The following is a 22,347-nucleotide window of genomic DNA, read 5'->3' on the forward strand; positions in this document are numbered from 1 at the left end:
AAAGGGTTCGTGAAACCCAAAGTAGTGTTGCCACATTGGGCTCAAAGCAGAAAAATAACCGTGTCCGTGTAGCTTCCAAAGTGGCGTACTCTTAAATGCACTTACCGGTGTGAAGCAACGCGAAAGTTAAAGCCAAAAAGAGCGTTTTTTCGAACATAGTTAAATTTGTTCAACCAGGATACGAAAACTTTACTTCAATACGGGCTCAGTTGGACTGATATCCAGAACCTTCTCACGAGAACAGATTAGGTTATTTCACGTCTTCAATGTTCCCGCGAAACATTTACATCTAATGGAGGCGGATCAGTTGAGAGGACCAATGGGCGGCTGTCAAATGGTTGACAGGGAAGTGTGTGTTTGCTACGCATGCGTAAGAACGCAGTGACGTTTCATGTGTATATCTTCGTTGCGAATATACAGAGTGAGTGCCACTGTGTCTTGAGCACATTCTGGTTTATGATATCAAACACCTTCTAGTAGGAAGTCCTTTCTGCAGTCGCTTTGAAGTGCTAGGACACATGTTTATACTTTTTTGGGTGGAGGTTCGTCCTCTCGGGAAACAACCATCACGTGTCACTGTTGCCGTGAATATTGGTATAATTGTAACGCAATCCGTAAGAATTACTGGTCCAATGTTATTAGAGTAGCCTGTTCCTCTGCGAAAGGCGGTTCCATACAGTCCACATTACAAACGCCATTAGCAGCTACTCTCTTTAATCGTTTGTATGACATGGTTCCCACACAGTATACTGTCCATGTTAGTTGCAAGTGAAGTCTCATTAAAGAATTTAAGGTAAAAGTTTAAGGTATTTTATATTTCCTCACACAGCTCTATTATGTGGGATATTTTGATAATAAGAAAAAAATATCTTCAAACCTTCACCTGACTGATTTTGTTTCTTGAAGCCACAGTTTACCCAACAGATGGGATAGCTGCACTACAAGAAACTTGAGCTGTTGTATGACACGCTACAAAATATCTGCACATTCAGGCTTTGGTAGGTCGAGCCCAGCTGCACTGACAGTTACGAGCTAGATATGAATAGAAAGGCACATTAAAGTATCCCAGACACCTCAAGGTTTACTCATAAGATTCAACCCAAATTTGTTTTTAACGAAAACAAATCACTGACAATAAAGACTTACCTGGAATGAAAATGTCAGCTTAAAACAGTCCTCTTATTCATCCTCTTAGCTGCCTCTGTACGTCTTACCTTCGCGCCGTTCGCTAAAGTGGGTGGGACTAACAGATCACGTTATACCAGGTTTCCCGCCATTGCGAGGACGCGGGCGTCACATTAGGTCTGAGAGTGGAAGCAAGTGCAAGCGGAGTATACTCAGATTTTGACAGGCTCTAAGAACACATAAATACTCTGGAGAACAACAGGACTTTAGGACAAAGCCTCATAGACATTGGAGGACCTCAGAAGGTGGCAGTGTAACGTCAAGGACTAACTACAACTATGTTCACAACAAATATTCCACTTTCAAGTCTCAAACAGTTTAATGTTACACGTTCTTCATAAGCCTTAGTAGGTTCGTGGTGGCAAAGTTACTCTTCACAAAACCATACGCTTAATAACTGCACAGTTAATTATTGCTCTTGAAATCTAGAAATCTATCTAAATGAGATTTAAGCTGTGTTAATGTTTAGAGAAACGATACCAGCCAAGCATCCACTACATGAAATGGCAGAACTCGGTACTGACAGCTAATTTAGTAAAACATTGTGCAAGTGGAAGAAAAGCTACAAATACAGAAACTGAGCATAAAGAAACAGACAATGAATCAGGTACCCTTTCCCAACAGGAATATATTTATTTGAAATTATTTCAAATGATAAAAACATGGCTGATAACGTGAATGACCACAGGGTTTTTGCTTTTCAGAGTGGACAAGGTGAGAACATGAGATAAGTAGAGGGGTCATCTGTGTATCAAGGTGAACATGATCCAGAAAAAGAAGCAGAGGTGCATCACTTATCACCTTCACTAAATTACCTGCCGATCTGATTTTTTGAAAACCAGACCCCAAAAATGTTGGCTCATTGGTAAAACCTCGCATACATCAATTCAGCTCATTCACCTTTATGGCCAAATGTCCAGAGAAGTGCAACAAGAATCCAGTCTGTCAGACCAAAGCTCACCCACTGGAACATTGTTAGAACTCTTAATCATGTCTTTTCCTATAGTACAAGCTTTTTACAACATAAAAATAGATCAATAACTATGATTACCATATTCCTTAAAGTAAATATACAATATTTATTGCATTTTCAAATAGACTTGTTTCTTATTTACTCCGTTGTCATCATCTTCCCCCAATATATGTCGTCGTCATCATCATCAAAAAACTAATCACTGGTACCGATGAGTGACAACAGATTTGTGTAAGGCAAATACCAGCAGGAGGCGCTGCATCACTGAGAATGGACAGTCTGACCTGAGCCAGGATCTTTTTGTTCACTTTTTGTGCTGTGCACTGTAGAAAATGATGTCATTAGTGTTTTAAGTGAAGCTTGATGCTTTCAAAGGGAGAAAAGAGAGGACCTCCATATATATTCCAACAATTCTCTGGCACTTAAGTGTTCCTGCATTTTTTTTTTTTTTTTAAGATTTTTGTTTTTGGTTAGCTGCTACCATCTACAATCTCTACAAACTGCTGCTTGCATAGCAATTCAACAACACATTATCTTTCTCTGGCTATGAGGTCCTTCTTCGAAAGGGCCACCAGCAGCAAATCATGAATCAGAGCAGAGCTGAGCTTTCAGACCAACTTCCCTTGAAGAAGATTCCTGCGAAAACAGAGATGATCCCTTGTAAACTCCTCCAAAAATGGTCTGCAAACCTTGGTCCAGTAAACAAATAATTAGTGTTGGACTAAAATGTGGCCCACACAGAACCCACAGTGAGCCTGAAGAAATATGCTGGCTATGTGAAGGAAACCTGTCAGAACCATCAGGGGCAAATCAGTTTTATGTTGCATCAACATGATGTAGTCCTGATGTTGAAGGTGCGTATGTCAGGGTCATGCACAGTGTCTCGGTTAAGCAGTTTAGCTGCTGTGCAACATCATCTGAAGATGCAAATATGAACAACCCCAGATACAGGACAGAGTTACAAAAACAGGCAAGACTACAATCAAAGAATTATAAATGTCAGAACAAGTGTGTGGCGACTGCTGTCATGGTGAACCGTTCGTGAGACTCCACCTGCATTTGGCACACCGACTCAAGCACACCTTTACCTGGCACTGATGGAATGGCTATTCAAGACAAATACTAATTAACAAACCGACAATAAGCCCCACATGTGTGGCAGTACAAATTTTTAGGGAAAAACCTGAGTTTATCTGCTCATATTCCCTACAAATTAATGCTGACACCAAAAAGCAATAACATAACAGAAAAAAGAAAATATGTTATTCTGAAAAATCACAACTATTCTTATTATTATTCTGAATAAGCATAAAAAAAGATGGAATGCAGAGATTTGGAAGTGTTCGGAGTTTGGTCCCGATATGTCAAACAGAAGCCTCTGCATTCAGTCAGCAGAGTCGTCATCAAAGTGGTCCCAGGCAGTGGTTTTTGTTCTCTCGTGCAAAGACTGAAAGTGACCGCTGAGTAGTGTCAAACCTGCGTGGTGTAGTAGTGTTTCCTTTGTGTTCACCTTGATGCTTCCAGCTGGTGGCTCAATGTTAGTGTATGTTTGTGATGTAGTGTGTTTATGATTCGAGTGCTTCACCGCTTCCTCCTCAACGACACAGTTCAAGTCCCGAACTGAGGTCTGTTCACCTGCCCACTGGCGGCGCTGGAGGAGCTCCTCTTACGGCTGAGGAAAGAAGGTGGAGAGACAAAGTTAACTACAGCTCAGTCCTCACACTGGTCTAAAGGGCATAAATTGTACATTTTGAGAAGAAAGCTGGAAAAGTGACAGAAGTTCAAAACCAAAAAACAGTTCAATGAATAAATCTTTAAAACCTTAAGCCCTGACAGAAGGTCCGCTATTATTTTACAACTCACAGAGAACCATTTTCAACCACAGTAGACTAGAAATTTCAAAATTTTGAGTTAATAAGCTGTAATTTTCGAGATCAAAATCTTAAGTTAGCGCTGTCAACCAGGGAGCTCTGTGAAGGTACTTCTTTTCCTTGTTACCCAGAAGCCAAAGGTGGAAGGCATCATCTACAGCTGTACTTTTGACATGGTTTTACAAATGACATCCTTGTGTTACTAACTGAACTGCATGGCGTTATCAACAGCAGTTTGCTAATGTTTATTATACACTGGTAGGTCACTGAAGAAGCTAAAACTGTTGCCCTCGTTTCCATTTTCATGAAATTGATTTGTGAATTCAGCGTTGATAACTTTAGAAATGCAAAGACTGTCTCCAATAAATCTCTTAGCTGAGATGATAATCCTGCGTTTGATTCAACCTGGAAACATCATGGCTCCTAAGACTTAAACTCCCCCCTCACCAACTCAACAGGTTAATATTTAGTTTCACAAAACTCAAGTAGTCATTATAAGGAAGTAGGTAAGCTGTGATTAAGTTGGTGGTAAACCTTTACTGTGAAACAAAGGTCAACGTTGCGTTATACCTTTCTCTTTTGGCATGTTGTAAAAAAACAGAAGAATACGTTTGCAGCTTGTGTGAGTCACTGAATATGTGTATAATATAATGTTAGCATTTCTATTTGTGGCAGGATACTACCATCATAAAGATATCACATCAATATTTTAAGAAGACAATTTGTTTCCTACACTGCAAATTACCATTGCCTGTTAATTAGTGCTTTTACACTTAGGTGTGTGCATAATATATACTTATTTTATAGGCAGAGAAGAAGAACTAGTTTCTAGTAATTATTAATTATGTTAATGCTGCTATAATAACACTGAATTTATAGGGAAGACACTTTCCAGAGCAACTCCATAGCATGTGGAGCACGTGCCAACAGCTCTAAAAGACGCATGTAAACCAAACTGTTAGGATAGTGTCTAAACAACACACACACAGCAGCTCAGGGTAATTTTTCATGAAACCCAGCTTCCCCTATGGCTGCATCCTGACACATAACACAAACAGAGCAGTTTATATGGCAATAAAACAATTGTCCACGACTTAACTGAATCTTAAGGGGAGCTGGCATTGTGTTACATTTACACTGTGGGTCATGCTTCAGTCATACCACACAGATCATAACCTTTTCTTCTTGTTTATTCCTTGTTGTTTTACTGCTGTTCTAAGTGTTTAGCACATGAGATCTGGGTAAATAAAGTGACCGTGTCTGACAATAACACTATATTCTCCATGAGAATGCAGTGTCTTATTATTCCTGACAAAACAAGTCAAGTGGAGGGAGAGAGCAATGTGCTTCATAGTGTTACTCATACCCGTGTTGGTCTTGCTGGGGTAGACCTTGTTGATAGGCCTGTACTCCTCTGGAGGTGGAAGGTCTTCAATAGGGTGGAAGTTGAACTTGGATTCAAAATCATCTGTAGGAGGAAGGAGAATAAACATAAACGTTTTAAAATGTGCAGACACATCAAGTCACAAGTTTTAAATATTAATTGCATTTGTTTTACAAAGAAAAGGCAATGGACAGTTTAAATTGCTTAATAACTTATGACTACTACAAACGCAAAATGAAAAAGTTAAATCTCAAACTTCTGTGGCTAAGAGATCATGTCCTAACCAAAGTGTAGTAACAAATGCTTTAATGGATTTTTTTACTGCTTGCATACTCATTTGCAACAGTACTGATACACCCAGAGTAACATCATCTTCTCCTTCAGCTGACACACAACATAACAGATGTGAATAACAGCATAACAGACTTAGTGAAGCATGTTAAAGGCTGACACCCCGGTGTTTATGAGAACTTTTGCGAGGTCAGTAAAGCTCTTATATTAAAAATACTGAGGTATTAAACAGCCATCATCATGAAATTTTAACCTGATCATCATAAACGTTATTGTTAATGAATTAAGATTATTTCATTCTTAGCAATTACCCACAGACGGCAGCTATGTTTTTTAAACCTTTAAACATGTGAAACAGCAAAACATAGCACTGAAACAGAGATAAGCACAGTGCAAAAGAATAAAAGACAAACATGTTTTTCACGTGAGTTTCATCTATATAAGAGCGTTTCTAAATCTATGTACCGTCTTTTCTCTCTTTTAAAAGTTAACATTAATTAGCCAAAGCCACTAACTATCATTAATGCTGGCACTAGGCAGCAAAGATCATCAGTCCTGCTTGTTTTTACTGTTAATATACAGTGTTCATTTAACAGGATAATACAATAATTTGTGTCTAAACTATTGAAATTATTGTTATGTTTCTCGTAATGTTTCTCCTAGAAAAACCCATGCCATGTTATTTTAAAGAAGGGGCTTTATTATGCCTTCTAGACCACTCACACTTGTTGTCTTTTTCTAACTGCATGTTCATGAACTTTAACATTTTGTAGCTCTGAGGCTTGTAGCGTCTGACGTGTCGCTCTCGGATTTGTTGCAATTTTGTCCACTCATGTCCACTCCTGGGAAGACTGGTACTGGTGTTGAATGTATCCCAAGCTTGTTCACTGTAGAATTATGGACTTCAAATGATTTATAACCATTGCCAGACATTTCGAGGCAGCAACATTTGTTCCTCAATCATTATTTACGTCTTTCCTCCTTGGCCTTGTGTCACCACATACCTGAATGCTGCAGGCAAGCAAGCTGCAAAACATTTGCTTCTACTGGTGAGCTCACACTGGCTGGTGATCAGTTAATGAAGTACATTTGATAAGCCTTACCCTTTTCATTCCTACAGAATTATTAGGGGTACACTTAGTTTAAAAAAAACAGACAAAAAAAACAACACTGCTTCTGCAATATGGCTTAGTTTTTGTTACATAAATAATGACATTATGTAACCTTTGAGGTTATATTCACATCATATTAAGCTCTGCTAAGGAACAGATTACCACTACATACATTGACAGAGGGAGTACTTTAAACCACCAGGCAGAAGTTTGCTTTTGTTTTTTTAATATCAAAAAATAAATAAAAACAAAACCAAAAAAATCTTTCAACCCCTCTTTCAAACAATTAGCTGATGAGCATGAAAGTTTTTACCCTATTCCTTCTTCTCAGTCTGTAGTCACTGGTCCCTGCCTTTGTATTATGAACAGAGCTCAGTCACAGCTCAGTTTTTAGATTCCAGCCACTACAGATCACCCGTACAACATCTTTGCCTTCCCTACAGCCACAAACTCCAACCATCAAGCCTAGACAACAAAAATAAATGGTATTCTTTGGTTTGTCAAATAATAAAATAAGTCGTACAGGTTGCTTACTTTGTCTCAGCCCCCAGTTCTGTCAACCTGTGCACAAAAAAAAAGTCTTTCCTACAGGTTGATGATTTACTTCTTGTAGTGGTTGGCATGTCGAGAATTTACATTTATTCCCTAATCACCTGACATGCAAGCAATGACTGTTTATGCTCTCTTATGACATTTATTACTCAGTTTGAAAGAGTTGCTGAGGGACAGGATGACAAACTATCTTAGGCTATAAATCCCATGGTCTGCAGCCTCAAGTCTCCCTTTATACAAACCACATAAATAGTGATTTGGTTTTATCATCATTTTTAATTCTTAAGTTTGACACAGTAAAATGGTAAATGGTAAATGGCCTGTATTTGTATAGCGCTTTTCTAGTCCCTAAGGACCCCAAAGCGCTTTACACAACCTGTCATCCACCCATTCACACACACATTCACACACTGGTGATGGCAAGCTACATTGTAAGTACACAAAGCCTCAGTAGTAATCTAGGAACCACCCATAACTACCTTTTTGGTTTCCTGATGTGTGGACAAATCAGGAAACCAAAAAGGTAGTTTGCATAGTGTCAGTGGAGATTTGACTATCAACGGCGATTCGTCACCGTCACCTCCATCGCATCAAGATCATAAACAAATTTGAGTAGTTAAGCAGCAGAAAAAGTGGTAGCTATTTATATAAGCCTCAGCATTTCATCTCCTGTTTAAAAGAGCAGTCAGATCGAACCCCACATTCAGATAGGTACCAACACTTGGGGATGTAGTGTTGACACTCAGAGTTCAGTTTACTCACTGCACAGATGTACTGGTGGTGCCCAAAGTTACTGAAATTAAGAGAGATGTTTTTTTCAAACATTATCCGAGCTTTTCAGGGATCAAAGGAAAGGGTAAACATCCAAAGTCCACTTAAAAGCCATTTATGGAGCAATAAGACAATTTAACATTCTCTCCTCTTCCTCTCCATCTCCGACTGCCTGCATAAGGACACCATCTCAAGAGAAATCATCGGCACCTCCCTCGACAAAAACCATACAGTGCCTCAGATAAGGAACTTTGGTCCTCATCTGCCTCACTATCAACCGTTCCATTAAAACAGAATGGGGATGAAATGGGAGTTACACAGTTACTGTAATTAAGTATCATTTAAATTTAATTACCAAAAAGTTATCATTCACTTTATACTTAACTTTAACAGAAACCACCGTCCTAGTTCAACACTATAGCAGTAGGCCAGACACATTTACACAGGCATAAAACACTAGCGGCTGCCATTCGTCCTCCCGGCAAAAAGAGTCTTTGGCACAAATCCCCTGGAAGTAAGATCTAGTTAGCAGGTTACTAACCCTACCAACCCCGTCACCAGGTGTTCAACATTTCAACCATACTGTTGATTATAAATGAGTTTTTGAGTGCATGTGGCAAAACTGTCCTTCCAACCCCATAAGGATATGAACACTTTTATTTTACTAGGCCTCACAAAATCTTTTCTTCTAGTGACTCTGGTGAGTTTCAGACTTCCAGCCTTAATTTCTTATTGGAAAAACCAACTTCACAATCCCTTACAAGGCCACATTTTGTGTTGCGGCAGCCACGTAAGACCGTGAGATAAACATAAACTGGCTTTGTAGTTATGCTCTCTTAATCACAATGTATTCCTACCAACATTGTCGTAACACCATGGATAACCAATTTACTTATAACAGGTTGGGCTTGTTTATCCAAGATTAGTACTAGATTATCAGCAGTATGATAATCTGGTTCAGCCTCCTGTTCATCCATCTTCATTTCTGCTTATCTCACAGTGCATTTTGTTGCACTAGCCTTCATTGGCCATTTCCTGTGTTTGTGTGGGTCTGCAGTAGTGGCAAGTGTGGATTCATGTAAACTCTTTCTTTGTGATCACAGTTTGGTTTAAACAGCAAGCACTGGGCTGTTGTCCACTGTGCTCCAGTTATGGTTGATTTTCTGAAGCATGTACAGCACCCTCTCTGTGTTCTTAGCTGATTTACAAATGGAGCACTGGGTTTTCCACTCCTGCCTAACAGAACACACACATTGTCTGTGTGCACCAGTGCTGCTATGCAAAGAGACTGTAGCAGAAAATTCAAAGAGAGAGGATGGGTGTGGATGGAGGTGTCAGGGTCCAATTTGAATACCTCCACACATACAAAACCAGGCAAAAAGGTAATGAGCTACATTTAAGCCATTTTAGGTCTAACCTGTGAGCAAAGTCATGTAAATAAGATCTCACACGTAACACTACAATGGTTATAGCTCATCTTTTTAGGATTTAAACAATGTCTGGAGAGAGACATTTATACATAACAGTTTTGAAGTCACAATTTTAGGGATGTTATCCTTTTCTTATCATTTTGCTAAGTTCATTATAAATATTTTAACTTGATAAATGGTGAAATCCTGTATCCCTTTGTTTCTGCCTGCTGTGAACTGTGGCACCATTTGATCTAATTGAACTAGATTCAGTAGGATTTTAAAAACTGATGTTATTTAGCAGTTGTCAACAGTGGAATATGAAGGAGATGTTGCCGAAGCAGTCTTTTCGCACTCACCTATGATGGACTTGGAGGAGGAGCTGGAGGAGTAACCATTCCGGACTGGCGGGGGTGGAGGAGGGGGTCCAGCTGGGGTTCGTGAGGAGGAAGATGAGATGGAGGAAGAGGAAGGAGGAGGTGGTGGTTTATTGCCTCTGGAGTCTGAGCTATGGCCACGGTAAGGGGGTGGGGGAGGAGGGGCATCCCGATTGCCATTACGAGACCCAGGGGTGGGCGCCTGGGGAGCTGCATGGACAACATACACACACAAACAAGTGATCACGAATTCATACTGAGGGTCAGATGAACGGCAGTGATCTTAATGAATCTGGTCAAGTCTGTGTGTGTCTAATGTATCAGTTGCCAGGGTCCCCCCACCATGATAAAACTTGTAAGGGTACAAAGTTTGTACACACGGGCTAAAACAGAAATATGAAATGAAAGTACTGACCATGACTGTTTTACATTTAGTACAGACTTATATAGTCAAGTGTTACTCAGCAGTCAGTAAAAACGTGCATGCATGTTGTGCAGAACAGAGCGAAACATCACGTTACAAGCATCTTTCTTCCAGCTGGTTTCATAACCAATCATGAAACCAGATATGATATAGTTTCTTAAAAATGCTACTGTTTGTAACAAAGCAACTTAGAATATGCCACATGACACATTTCGAGTTCCTGTCACTGCATCAGTGGGAAAAAAAAACCCCAAACATCTGTTCTCATACTGACTTTTAAAATATAGAGACTTCAGTACCAGCGAACAGTGAGATTGAAACAAGTCTGTGCAACTTAATATTAAGAGTGCGTGTGGGGGAAAACAAGGTGAGCAGGAATGCTGGAATATTCCACAGGGCTACAGGAATGCAGAGAAACCAGGAGACCTTGTAGCAAATCGTTTCACCGTTCAATCACAAGACAGAACTCAAGCTAACAAGTGCCTTCCTGTTTCGTGTATTTGCTTTGAATTCAAATTATGACTGTTCCCAGTGTGCCATAAATCTTTTCTGAAGCGGAAACAAAATCATCATTTGACACGTCAGACGTGGAGAACTTCATCTGTAACTAGGGCACTTTGTAGGTGTGGCTGTCCTAAATCCCCCAGTTTTTTTAAGTTTTGTTTTGTAAACATCAGAAGCATCTAAGATGTGTCATCCACATGGCATCCACCCAACTTAGCATACTTACAAATACCAAAAAACAGCATATCTGCTCCGCATATTAAAATATCCTCATGTTGTCACTTGTTGACAAAATAAGGGGGGGAAAAAAGGTCATTCTCCCAAATGCAAAAGCAGCTGTAATTATAAGAAATATTATACTACTGTCAAGAATCGATGCAGGAACTTGATGAAATGCTGCAGCCAAAAGAAAGATTTATACATCACACAGAACAAGACGAAGCACATTTTTTGTATCGTTCTGCACTACTCTCAGATTCAGAGGATAGAAGCCCGTCATGTGTAGAAAACGTTGCAGCGTTATCCTGGATTGTACCTTAAAGGTTCAGAGATAATGAGCCAAGGCTTGCTTTGCCTTCATTATAAACATTTCTCCTCAAAATAAAGAATAATGAGGTCTTCTTCAACGTTCACAATCAGGAGTTTGCACTCAGCCATATCTTTATTGTTTATATGAAGTAAATCTGGGCATTCAAACGATGAGCTGATTAAGGGATTACGTTAACAATGGAGGTTAGGTTTCATGAAGGTCAAATTAGAGATGATTGAGAATGAACGAGAGAATTTCAATCACAGGATAAAAATAAAGAAAAAATTGTGGTGAGTGGCAATATTGCACTTTTGACAGATTTCTGGGACGTACCTGTTCTGCGTCCAGGTGGATCTCTGACAGGTGGAGGTGGTCTGTTAGACTGCTGAGAAGAGGATGACGATGATAATGATGGAGGTGGTGGTGGGGCATGGCTGCGTCCTTGGTTGCTGCCTCCTGATGTGTGTTTTTTATGAAGGGAGTTATTCCTCTGGGGAAGCTCTGGAGCTCCACCTCCATCGCCGTGGGATGGCCCATTAGAGACACCACCAGATGTGTGTGGTCTGTATGGCGGGGGAGGAGGAGGAGCAGAAGAGCCTCCAGTAGGTGGTCTGCTGGAGGACAGAGGTTTTACGTTGCTGGGCGGGGCTGGGCCTCTTCCAGGTGTTGGTGGAAGGGGTTTCTCTCTGCTGTAAGAGGATGAGGAAGGTGCAAGAGATGCTTTCTGGCTTGGGGTAGGTGGGGCATTTCCACGGCCACCTCTGTTAAAGGGTGGTGGAGGCGGTGGTGCAGAGGTGCTGTGCTTCATCCCACTGCTACCGCTGGAGGAGTGGGATATGTCAGGCAGCGAGGGGCGGTGTGAGCGTGAATGTTCTGGTGGAGAGGGCTTGTTGGGGGGTGACGGTGAGGTGGACCGGCCTGTGGGAGGACGAGGAGCCGCTGACCGGGACCCCGGGGGCCGTAGCGCAGATCTGCCCAGTGAACCACCAGCAGGACCGTCTGTGTGGAAGACAGAGAGGCAGTGTTTAAGTGCACTGGGAAAAAAATACAACAAAAACCAACTCTGGTTTCTTGGAAGCAAGTATTATTGTTTTGGAAGCAAAATAATAAGGAATTGGGAATGACTTAACACTCCCAGTGAGTCTCATACTCTCGCTCTGAAACTCGCGCTGTCACCATATTTTCCTCTATCAGGTAATATATAAACACGCACGCTCCATGCAGTGTGCCAGCTAGAAATTTTTCCTGGTTGGGGATTAATGGTGCATTCGCAGCATGTGGGAAAAAAATAACTCGGAGTGAATTACACGCAGACAGCTTAATATTTCCATGGTAACTTATACTTGATGGTTACAATAAAGCCATTTTAACCAACATGCGTGGGAAAATCTCACGATACATTGAATATATTTGATATATCGCCGAGCCCTATGTGGACGAGTTAAATACTACAATCAGATGATTTTTGCACAAATCAGTCACATGTCAGACCTGTTGCTGACTGATTCGTCGATAATACTGCTTTATATACCAACCTCTTGCTAAACTGTACAGTACAGTCTTGTGGTGTTGTTGCTGTATATTATTGCTTAATTAGTGAAGGGGTGGGTAACCAAGTTTGACCAGCTTATGGTTACATTAACACTAGTTGGAAACTTTCGTTTCTCCACGGAGCTACACCTTTGACTGCTAAGATCTTCCATTATAAAAATATCAAACAAGCAGCAGGAGAAGTTAAAGGTTGAAGCTATTTGCTGCATATGAAGTGTAACAGTTCAATAATTTAACATTCAACTAAAATAGTACGTTTTAGACTTTCATTCATTATTAATGGTCCAAGCATTGTGAATTTGTAGCAGTGTAAATTATTTATTTCTATAACCACAAAATGATGGACAGAAAAATAAAAAGTACAAGCTCGGGAGAAAGGCCAAAGGAGCTTTATTCTCTCTCTTTATGTGCCGTTTCTTATTCTGGAATCATCTGCTGACAGATGTTATGTGTACGAGAGGACTGACTTCAGGTGTCCTCTCTTCTCCTTGTTATTTACTCACACTAATGATAACGGCTCTTTGACAAAATGATCCAAATACAGTAAACTGGGGCAAACACGTATGTGCTAAATAGCATAAATGTTTTACCTCCAATTGGTCGTAACTTTGGCACACCTCCTTGGAAAAGGCCGCCCATTCCCTTTGGGGCTCCACCTCCAAAACCGCCACCTCCACCACCTCCACCACCTCCTCCAGATTCTGGGGGGGCAAACAGAAATACATTTTAATATTCAAATATTTAGAGAACCTGGGACTTTATCATGGAAAACTGATGGGAATAAGCTGTTCCACTGCAGAGTAAGAAAAAAAACTGTTCTTTAATTTAACATTTTAAAGGTCAAGTTCAGTTTCCTTTTTCCACTTAAACATATTTTACATAAATTTCTGAAACATATACCGCTCAACAATGGAAAAAATTAAAGGGAACTCTTAAACCACACATCATTACTGACATACAGCAAGACGACTTATTGAAAACAAACATGCGCTGTCATTCACCTTTTCCCCCCAACATCTATTTGTTTATACCCTACTTTGCATTTCCACAATGTGTCTTTTGTCCTGTGCCCCCCACCCCCACTTCCACCACCCCACCTTATTGTAGCAGATGGCAGAGTTTTCTTCCTGTCACGGAGTTTTTTCTGCCCACTGTCAGCGAGTGTTTGGTACAATATTAAGCACCCCGAGGTGACTATTGTTGTGATTTGGCAGTATATAAATACAAGATAATTTTAGGACATCCATCCTGGTGTCAGGATTTTGAATCAACTCACAGGGAGTACATCAGTTGGGATTTGAGTTTGTGTATAAAACAAACTTACTCTCTATAACAGGAGCACTCCGGTCATTGACCTGGCCGACCTTCTTTAGCTTGGCGCCTTTGTGGATGTCTGACAGCAGTGCTCCTCTGCCTTTTGCCTCAGATGAGCTCAGTTTGGGAGGAGCTGTGTTTGCCTGTGGAGACAGTTAAAAACTTTACAAGCAAACTTCCGGCTCCTTTAGTTAGAACAAAAAAGTTTGAGCTCGCAATGCAGACTTAAAACAAAGATATAGTTTAGTAGCAGCTTTTGGTAATTTAGCTTCTATATCTGACTTTGCCCATGGCTTAACAATTCAAAAACGTTTCAGGGACAAGCACGTCTTGTGCACATTTGCACCATGTTTTAATATAAACAAATTTCTCACAGCACATATAAACATCTCAGGTCAAATTAGAGATCTGCTACAAGGAAGTGTATAACTTGTCAGTTTTCAGTGCAGTGTGTTGTGATGAATATTTGATCGGGTCACTGACCTCATGGAAGGTTGGAGGGGGTGGGGGTCCTGGAGGAGGAGGAGGGGGAGGAATAGGCATCCTGACTCTGCGTTGGCACCGTTCTGTGTGGGGTAAAGGCCGGTGACTTCACCGTCTCTGGAACAATACACTGGCTCCTGAAAATGACAGAATATCTCAACTGATAAAACTGAAAGCCAAATTCGGTTGTTAAGTGATGACGTATGAGCCCTGCTTCTACTCTGCATTTATTAAGGCTTTTCTGTTTTAAAACACACGTTTTGTATCTTGTTCTATTTAATCTGAACACGCCCCTAAAAAAAGTCAGTGATCACTGTCGGTCTCTCTCGGTTTTTATTACCACTACTCATCAGCACAACGTTTTAAAGCTCACGGTGTAACTGCAGCCCAGCCCGTGCAGACTAACTTGGTATGGTGGATGGATTATCTCAGTTGTTCTCCTGACTGAAATTTGGTCCATTTACAGCATCCTTTGACCCTAACTGTCAGGAACCCTTACATTAACTTTTATTGAGTGGAAAAATTTGCGTTCATCCTCCAGCTTCACTGTGTTCACATTATACTAGCCACAGCTGTGTAGTTTTGTCTGATGAAGCAAAGGTTTACTAGCAGTAAGGGTAAAACTGCACATACTGTTGTACCAGTGTAGTAGTAGTAAAAAAAAAGAAAAAAAAAAAAAAGGTCCAGTCTAGAATATGATGTAACCCTAGTTTCAAGAAATTAAGAGCGCGCACACACACACAGACACACAGACACACACACACACACACACACACACACACACACACACACGGACCAAGAACCTTTTAACCTTCTGTACCCTTTAACAGCAACAGCTGGATATGCCGTATTTCCCCATAACAGCCATGGATTACTGGAAACCTTCTACTGCTGTCCGTGTATATAAGATATTGTTGTATATACATTGTATTTTTATGCATTTAATTAATATTAACACTTAAAAATAAATTAGGAATTAAAAATATGTCTAATATTTTATAAAATGTTAAAACTTCATTGTGTATGAAGTGTCCTTGTCTGCTTGTCTTTTCAAATAAAGTCCAATATGGGCCAGCAAAGCTCACTTATGAGACGAGTTGTTGAGGATGCCCCGAACTTGCCTGTGAGTAAAAACTGCCGGTTTTGTTCAGTGCTAGTGAATTTTGTTTTTTGAAGTAAGTGACTGTGAGCTGTCTGGAGACAAGAGGCTTGCATGTCTAATGGCATAGGAGGCAGATGTAGATGAGGAGGAGACAAATGATGAAAATGTAAATGTAATGTAAATTTGTTGGTATATCAGCGCTGTTAGGGGAGGAGAAACAGCCGAAGCAAAGAAATTATAACTTTTCCCCCCAAAAGTTTCTTCCACAAACTGTTGCAACATTTCCCTCTGTATAATCTGTTCATTACTTTACTGATATATCATTAAATGGCTCTAAAACCAATGCAATCATATACAAATATCTTCAACCCACCTGTAGCAGATCCGGCACATGTTGTAGGCTACAAAAATCTAGAGGTGCGTAACCGGCAGAAATGGCGGCTAGCAACAGCAGGTGTAATGTTAATGTTATGCCGTTCATGAGGCACTGCACAGTGGGTGTAATGATCCCACAGACTTTAACTCAAACCAACTTTTAAATCAAAGAATATGTGCTTAATAAAATAAAATAAAAAAAGCCACAAGGAACACTCACCATGATTGCAGTGGATAATTTTACCTGTTTTGAACACCACTGCATTTTAGTTCGTTGTATGTTAAACATCCTATGTTCTTAGCACAGCAGGAGCTATGCTAGTGGACCAAGAACAGCACAAACACAAACAAGAGGAGCCCACATTACTGGCTGTTACATTTCGACACTGCTCCCGATGACACTAAACAACTACATTATGTAGATGTCTGTATGAAAAGCTCTGCTAAACAACGACAGCCTGCCAACCCACAACCCTTCCAGGCATTTTGGTTCCTCTATCTGAACAATGAACCAGACTTTAAAACAAGTTTACAGTTTGTAAACCCCAAAGTTTCACTAAAATCCTCTCAACAGCTGCAGCAACTCTTAACGGGTTTGGCTAAGTGGTGCTGAATGTGTTTCTTTCAGTTCAAAACTGAAAGCTAATCAAATATCAAAAAGGAGAGAAGCGCAAGCACCAGATCCTCAGAACAATCTTTAATCCAAAGAATAATTAAACATTTAATCAATCCTGTGTTTTTGTTTTTCCTTCTACTGATCAGCTACTTGTTTCACATCCAAAATAAGAACAATGCATTTAACCAGCATCCAGGCAGAGCTAACAACAGGAGAATGTTCATTTTAATGTGAAGAGCTGAGTGTTTTCATATGGTTTCCTTTCAATGTTCTACACTTTGTGCCTGTGTCACTGTTAAATGCAACTGCGACCTGGATTACTCCCATGGGAATTGGGACAGTTTGCACAGTACAGTTGACGAGACTGTTATGAAGCATGATGCTTGAGATAAAGGATGAAATGACAAGAGTTGTTCTGTCTTTCAAATTTCACTTGCAATCTTTTGTAAATCCTTAACTGTGCAACAATGGAGGGTGCCCTCGGGTAAATCCAATATGAAGTGTCACAACATGATGATTACTCATTTTAAAGCGTCATCAATTTTATAAGGCTTAAGGTGATGAAACTGACTCCACCTATTTGTAGGACAGAACTGAACCAGTTGTAGGATTTTTCTGATTATATGACACACACACACACACACACACACACACACACACACACACACACACCTACACACACACACACACACACACACACACACACACACACACACACACACACACACACACACACACCTAATTGTAACGAAACAGAACTTCTCATGTTGGTAATACACAACTTTCTATTAGTGTAGACTGGACAATTTCTGCGTTTCCAATTCTATAGTTAGGATGAAGAAAGCCAAGACACAGCAAACGGCATCACTGAACAAAGCATCTTCCGTCTTGTTGTCATGACTGTAGTTGACGTTATGCCAACAAGCAGCTGGTGAATGTGTTGTGTTACTGCGAATAGATAAAAGCCCCTGAAGCTAGTTGCTCTTAGGGATGATGCTCAGTAGGCAGTTTCCTAAGAGGGTCCCTCGAACTCGGTAGGTAGACTCGCTTTAGACGCGTCTCTACAGAAAGAATCCAACGCCTCAACTTTACTCTGAATATTACCCTAAAAAACAAAAACAAAAAAAATCTCATCTCAGGGCTTACTCCACCCACAGACCAAAAAGGTTTTCAGCTGTGGGTCTAAAGTAGGGGTGTCAAACTCCAGACCTCGAGGGCTGGTGTCCTAAAACTCAAATGTGTCCCTGCTGCAACACACCTGTATAAAATTAGTAGGTCATTAGCAAGACTCTATAGAACTTGACTGCATGCTGAGGTGGCAACCCCCAACCCTACTCAAGTAATTTTAAATAAATCAGATCAGAATCAGAATCAGAATGGGGTTTATTGCCAAATGTTGAGCAGGTTTACAACATTAGGAAATTGCTGCGGTGCTTCAGTGCAAACATGCTGTCATAAATAGCACTTAAATAGACATGGAAAAAAATAAAAGTAGGGATAAGAATTAAAAGTGCTACGTGGAAAGATATGTGCATGAGATATACATGAGATATATACATGAGAATAAGTGCAAGTAATGCAAGTAAAGGTAAATGTTTGGAAATATGTACTTCTAAAATAACTTTCATTGCACCATGTTTATTCAGTCATGAGCTCTGTAACATGAACCAAATGGCTGCGTTGCAACCTCAGCATGACTTGGGTACTTTTGTGAAATCTAATGATCTCCCCTGAACTTAATTTGGAACTATGTCCCTTTGGTGGAAAAAGGGTAAGAGAATCAAGTTAATCAAAACGTCCTGTTCCCTGCACAGATTTCCTGCAGAGGGAACTAGAGATGTCAACGGCTGACTGGAATAGGCCCGTTTGGGTTTTTAGCTGATCAGCCATGACAGATGACTGATAAATTTCACATATTTTTTTCTTGGACTTGTCCGTCTCCAGAAACATGGCTTCAGGTAGCTATAATGCAGACAATGACTAAGTTATTGATTTGGTCATAGACAATACCCCTGTGAAACAAAATCTAACAAGTAATAAGTGTATCTAGGTGTCTCAAATGCTAATGAAATAGCCAGTTTAACCACTGCCACTTCCCGTTAGTGCACAGACTCAGTTGGTTTCAAAGTCTTCCCTCTATTTTCTATTGCAGTAATTTCAGCTGAAATAAAAGTTGTTCAATGTTTAGTGGCTCCAACTTCAACATCTGTTCAGTCTCATCTCCCAATACAGTGGCACTGAAATCCAACTAGGAACTAGTTGGTGTAAATACAGGGTGACGCAAGTCTGTAACACAATGGAATACACTGGAGTTTTTATCTATACAATAAGCTCTGGCCACTAACTTAAATCACATTGGTCACTTGACATTTGTTTGAATTAGACTGACTCCTGACACAAGTCTTGTAATCTGGGGCCGTTTTAGAGTAAAAAGGTTGATTACTTAATAATTTAGCCGTTTCGAGGTTATTCAAGGCATTATTGATCAATAATGACCTGAAGAAATACAGGACAGTGCGTTTTCATCCACTATGAAATTAGAATAGCACTTTGCCCATCTTTGCGAGAAGGTGCACTAAATATAAAACTTGTTATACAGTCAGTTTAGCGAGATAAGTACAGCTCTGTTTGACCCCTGTTCATTTATATAAATTTTTTTTTTTTAAATCCTGTAATCACACATGAATTTATATGATGGACATCATTTTCCAGTATTGGAAAGTTTTGATTTGAAAAGACTACCAAAATATTTGTACTGAATTTACATTATAGCTAATTATATTATATTAAACTGTGTCCATCCTGCATATAATACACCTGTACTGAAACTGCTCTAAATGTCAAAGCTTTTCACACAAAGAGTGTCTGAGGTCATTGGATCTCCCCAAACCAGTTAGCTGTCTGGGCTCATTGTTGCCTCATGCAGGCAGTTGGCTCCTCGCCCCGCCCTCACCTCTTTTATGCTCCAGTCCTCGGGCAGCATGGTTTAGAGCTGAGACAGGTTTTCACCGAGGGAAACCAAAGGAATCTTACCTAGCAAGCTCGCTAGTCAGGCAGTGACGTGGGTTAAAGCGAACCGCACAGCAGCAGATTTACAAAAACTGAGAGTAGGGGGTCAGCAAATATTTCAAGACCTGTCTGGTGTGTAGAGTAACTGTAGTCTCAAATAGACCTATTTCAGTGACAGTGATTTAATTAAACCAGCAAGAAAGGTGTGCAAATGGCTATTACACAACTCAAGGATCCATCGTCACATCATATTTACTTTATTATGAGATATCACAAAATCTCTGATTTAATCTTTATATCTTAAATCTCTGATTTAAGAAACTGGAACTAGTAACTGTTGTTTATGCTTTTAACAATTCTTTGCAGTTCTTTAAGTGACAACCCACTGTATAGAGCCAAGAAGACCTCAGATTGTTGGTATAAGACTTCAGAAATACTAAAAAGGCTGTGGTTTAAATAAGATATGATAATCAAATATTACCCAGGCAGTAAAAATGCTCATATGGTTGGCAGTCATGCCCTGACCTTTGACCCCATAATCTAACTAATCCTGTCCATTCAAGATCCAAGTAAAAATGAGCTCTTAAGTAGGTCATGAGGCTGAGATTTGCTCACCATTAAACTGTTCACCCAAACAGTTGGTAAACAGCCATTTGATGGCAAGAAGTTTCCCCACATCAACAGTCTGGCGATGTACAGAGAAACAGAGCCAGAGAGGGAGGGCTGTATGAGGAAGTAGGATGCTTTTGTGGTTAAGGAAGTACGCTGAGCTTACAGGCCTGTAACACTGTGTGTGTTTCTAGGCTTTAGGGGGGTGGAGATGGCCCCATATAACTAAAACAGAACCTCAATTGTGTGCTCAAGACATTCTTTAGAATAAAAAACAACATTTTCTACTGTCAGCTTTTTTCAACATGTAGAGACCAGATAACTACCATGAAACCAGGGATGGAAGACACATTTGTACACTATGTAGAAATTTAAATTTTTATTGCGTTGAGCTTAATGAATACACGAGGCAGAAACTAATAATCGATTAGTCGAAAACTGGCATCTATTTTGGTTTGCAAATAACCATTTATATTTCCGTGTACCGGATAGTTCCATTACTTACAGTGTTTGAGAGATGTTTACCCTACTTGGGTATGAAATGACAAAAGTCGTCTATTTAAATACCGATATAGTGATGATTTTTTTTATAGTGTGACATTTGATGCCTTCGCATATGTACATAATTCCTTATACCTCTGCACACCACTGCATGAACATAGTTTTTGTTGGACAGACCTCCAGCTAAGAGAAACATGAAAACAGTGACATAAACGTTCGTCACACACATGATCCAAAGGCCTAGGCAGGTTGTGTAGCCGCTCCCAGGTAAAGGGAGAGTGAGCATACATACCTGGCAGAGGCTAACTTAAACTTGGTTAGCATTACGAATTTACTCACCCTGGCTCGAACAAGCGGATGTTTGCTAGTCTCGTCCTCCTAAACAACATGAATGGGAAGTGTCGATGTAGAAATCCTTCGTAGGGGAGAGTCTAACCCCCCTTCCAAAAAAATGATGGGAGGGTGCTGGTGAGCTGTGCTGGCGTAAGTTACCAGCGACACTAGCAGGTTAGCTAGCTAGCTGTCGATGGTTTCAACAGATCGGCTAGCGGCGGGTTCACTGGAGCTAGCCGCAGTTAGCTGCTTTGCACCGAGCTGTTTACTTTCCAGCTGTCAATGTCAGCGCAGTCCGGCTGCCTGCAAACTCTGTCCGCAAGAGGTCTTTGAGATAAATAGTGCATTAAACAAAGTGCTGGGCGCGTCTGAGAACCACTTTTTATCAGTTTTGGGTAGCTATAGAAAACTTTACCTGCCCTCCTGACCTGCCAGCAGAGCCATACTCCCTGCTGACACCGTTTTATCGCTCTCTTCTCGGAAACCCGGAAACAAGCAGAGCGACACAAAATGGAGCACAACAGCGGTGCATTAATGCGCTGCCGTAAATTCCAGCTTTAACAAGGTCATATGTGTACTAACAAAACTCAGTCCTGAAACGTGTTTGATTTAATGGGACGTGTAATGTTTAGACTACGTCAATGTCACGATTTACATTTTCAGTTCAGTTGATCTAATTTTCATATTTCGTAAGATGTAGAGCATTGGATATATTTCGTGTTTGATGAAAATTTTCTTTCACTGTATGAAATAATTGTTATGGTTCCTTTGGTGCTAGAAGTTGAGGTAAACGGTTACTTTTTCATATATTTAGAGTTTCCCTCTAGTCTAAGCAGTTAACAGCAGTTAAAAATTATAAACGGTGATGTGGAGTCTTTTTTTTTCTTATTTCTTATTCTTATTTTCTTATTATGAAATATGTGGGAAAGGTGAGAACAGAGAAACAAATAAACGTGTAATCTTTCTAAAACATGATGCATAAAAGGGCAAGACAATGAATTAATTGTCTTGAGGGGTCTGTTTGGTAAAATACGAGGTACGCGGAAACCAAATCTTTCTATAATAGAATTAA

The 22,347-nt window shown here is 40.2% G+C and overlaps 1 protein-coding gene across 1 annotated transcript; it reads right to left on the bottom strand.

The window, feature by feature from the left end:
- Window positions 1–1,795: 1,795 nt before the first annotated feature.
- wipf2a (WAS/WASL interacting protein family, member 2a) lies at window positions 1,796–21,765 on the bottom strand. Its single transcript, XM_080881416.1, has 8 exons — window positions 21,282–21,765; window positions 14,731–14,867; window positions 14,258–14,390; window positions 13,524–13,634; window positions 11,716–12,381; window positions 9,908–10,135; window positions 5,396–5,497; window positions 1,796–3,830 (listed from the first exon to the last, which is right to left on the bottom strand). The coding sequence occupies exons 2-8, from the start codon at window positions 14,788–14,790 to the stop codon at window positions 3,790–3,792; spliced, it is 1,341 nt and encodes a 446-aa protein (XP_080737542.1). The 5' UTR covers window positions 14,791–14,867; window positions 21,282–21,765; the 3' UTR covers window positions 1,796–3,789.
- Window positions 21,766–22,347: the final 582 nt, after the last annotated feature.

Source organism: Rhamphochromis sp. 'chilingali' (genome assembly GCF_963969265.1).
Source record: "Rhamphochromis sp. 'chilingali' genome assembly, chromosome: 4".
Taxonomy (NCBI): domain Eukaryota; kingdom Metazoa; phylum Chordata; class Actinopteri; order Cichliformes; family Cichlidae; genus Rhamphochromis; species Rhamphochromis sp. 'chilingali'.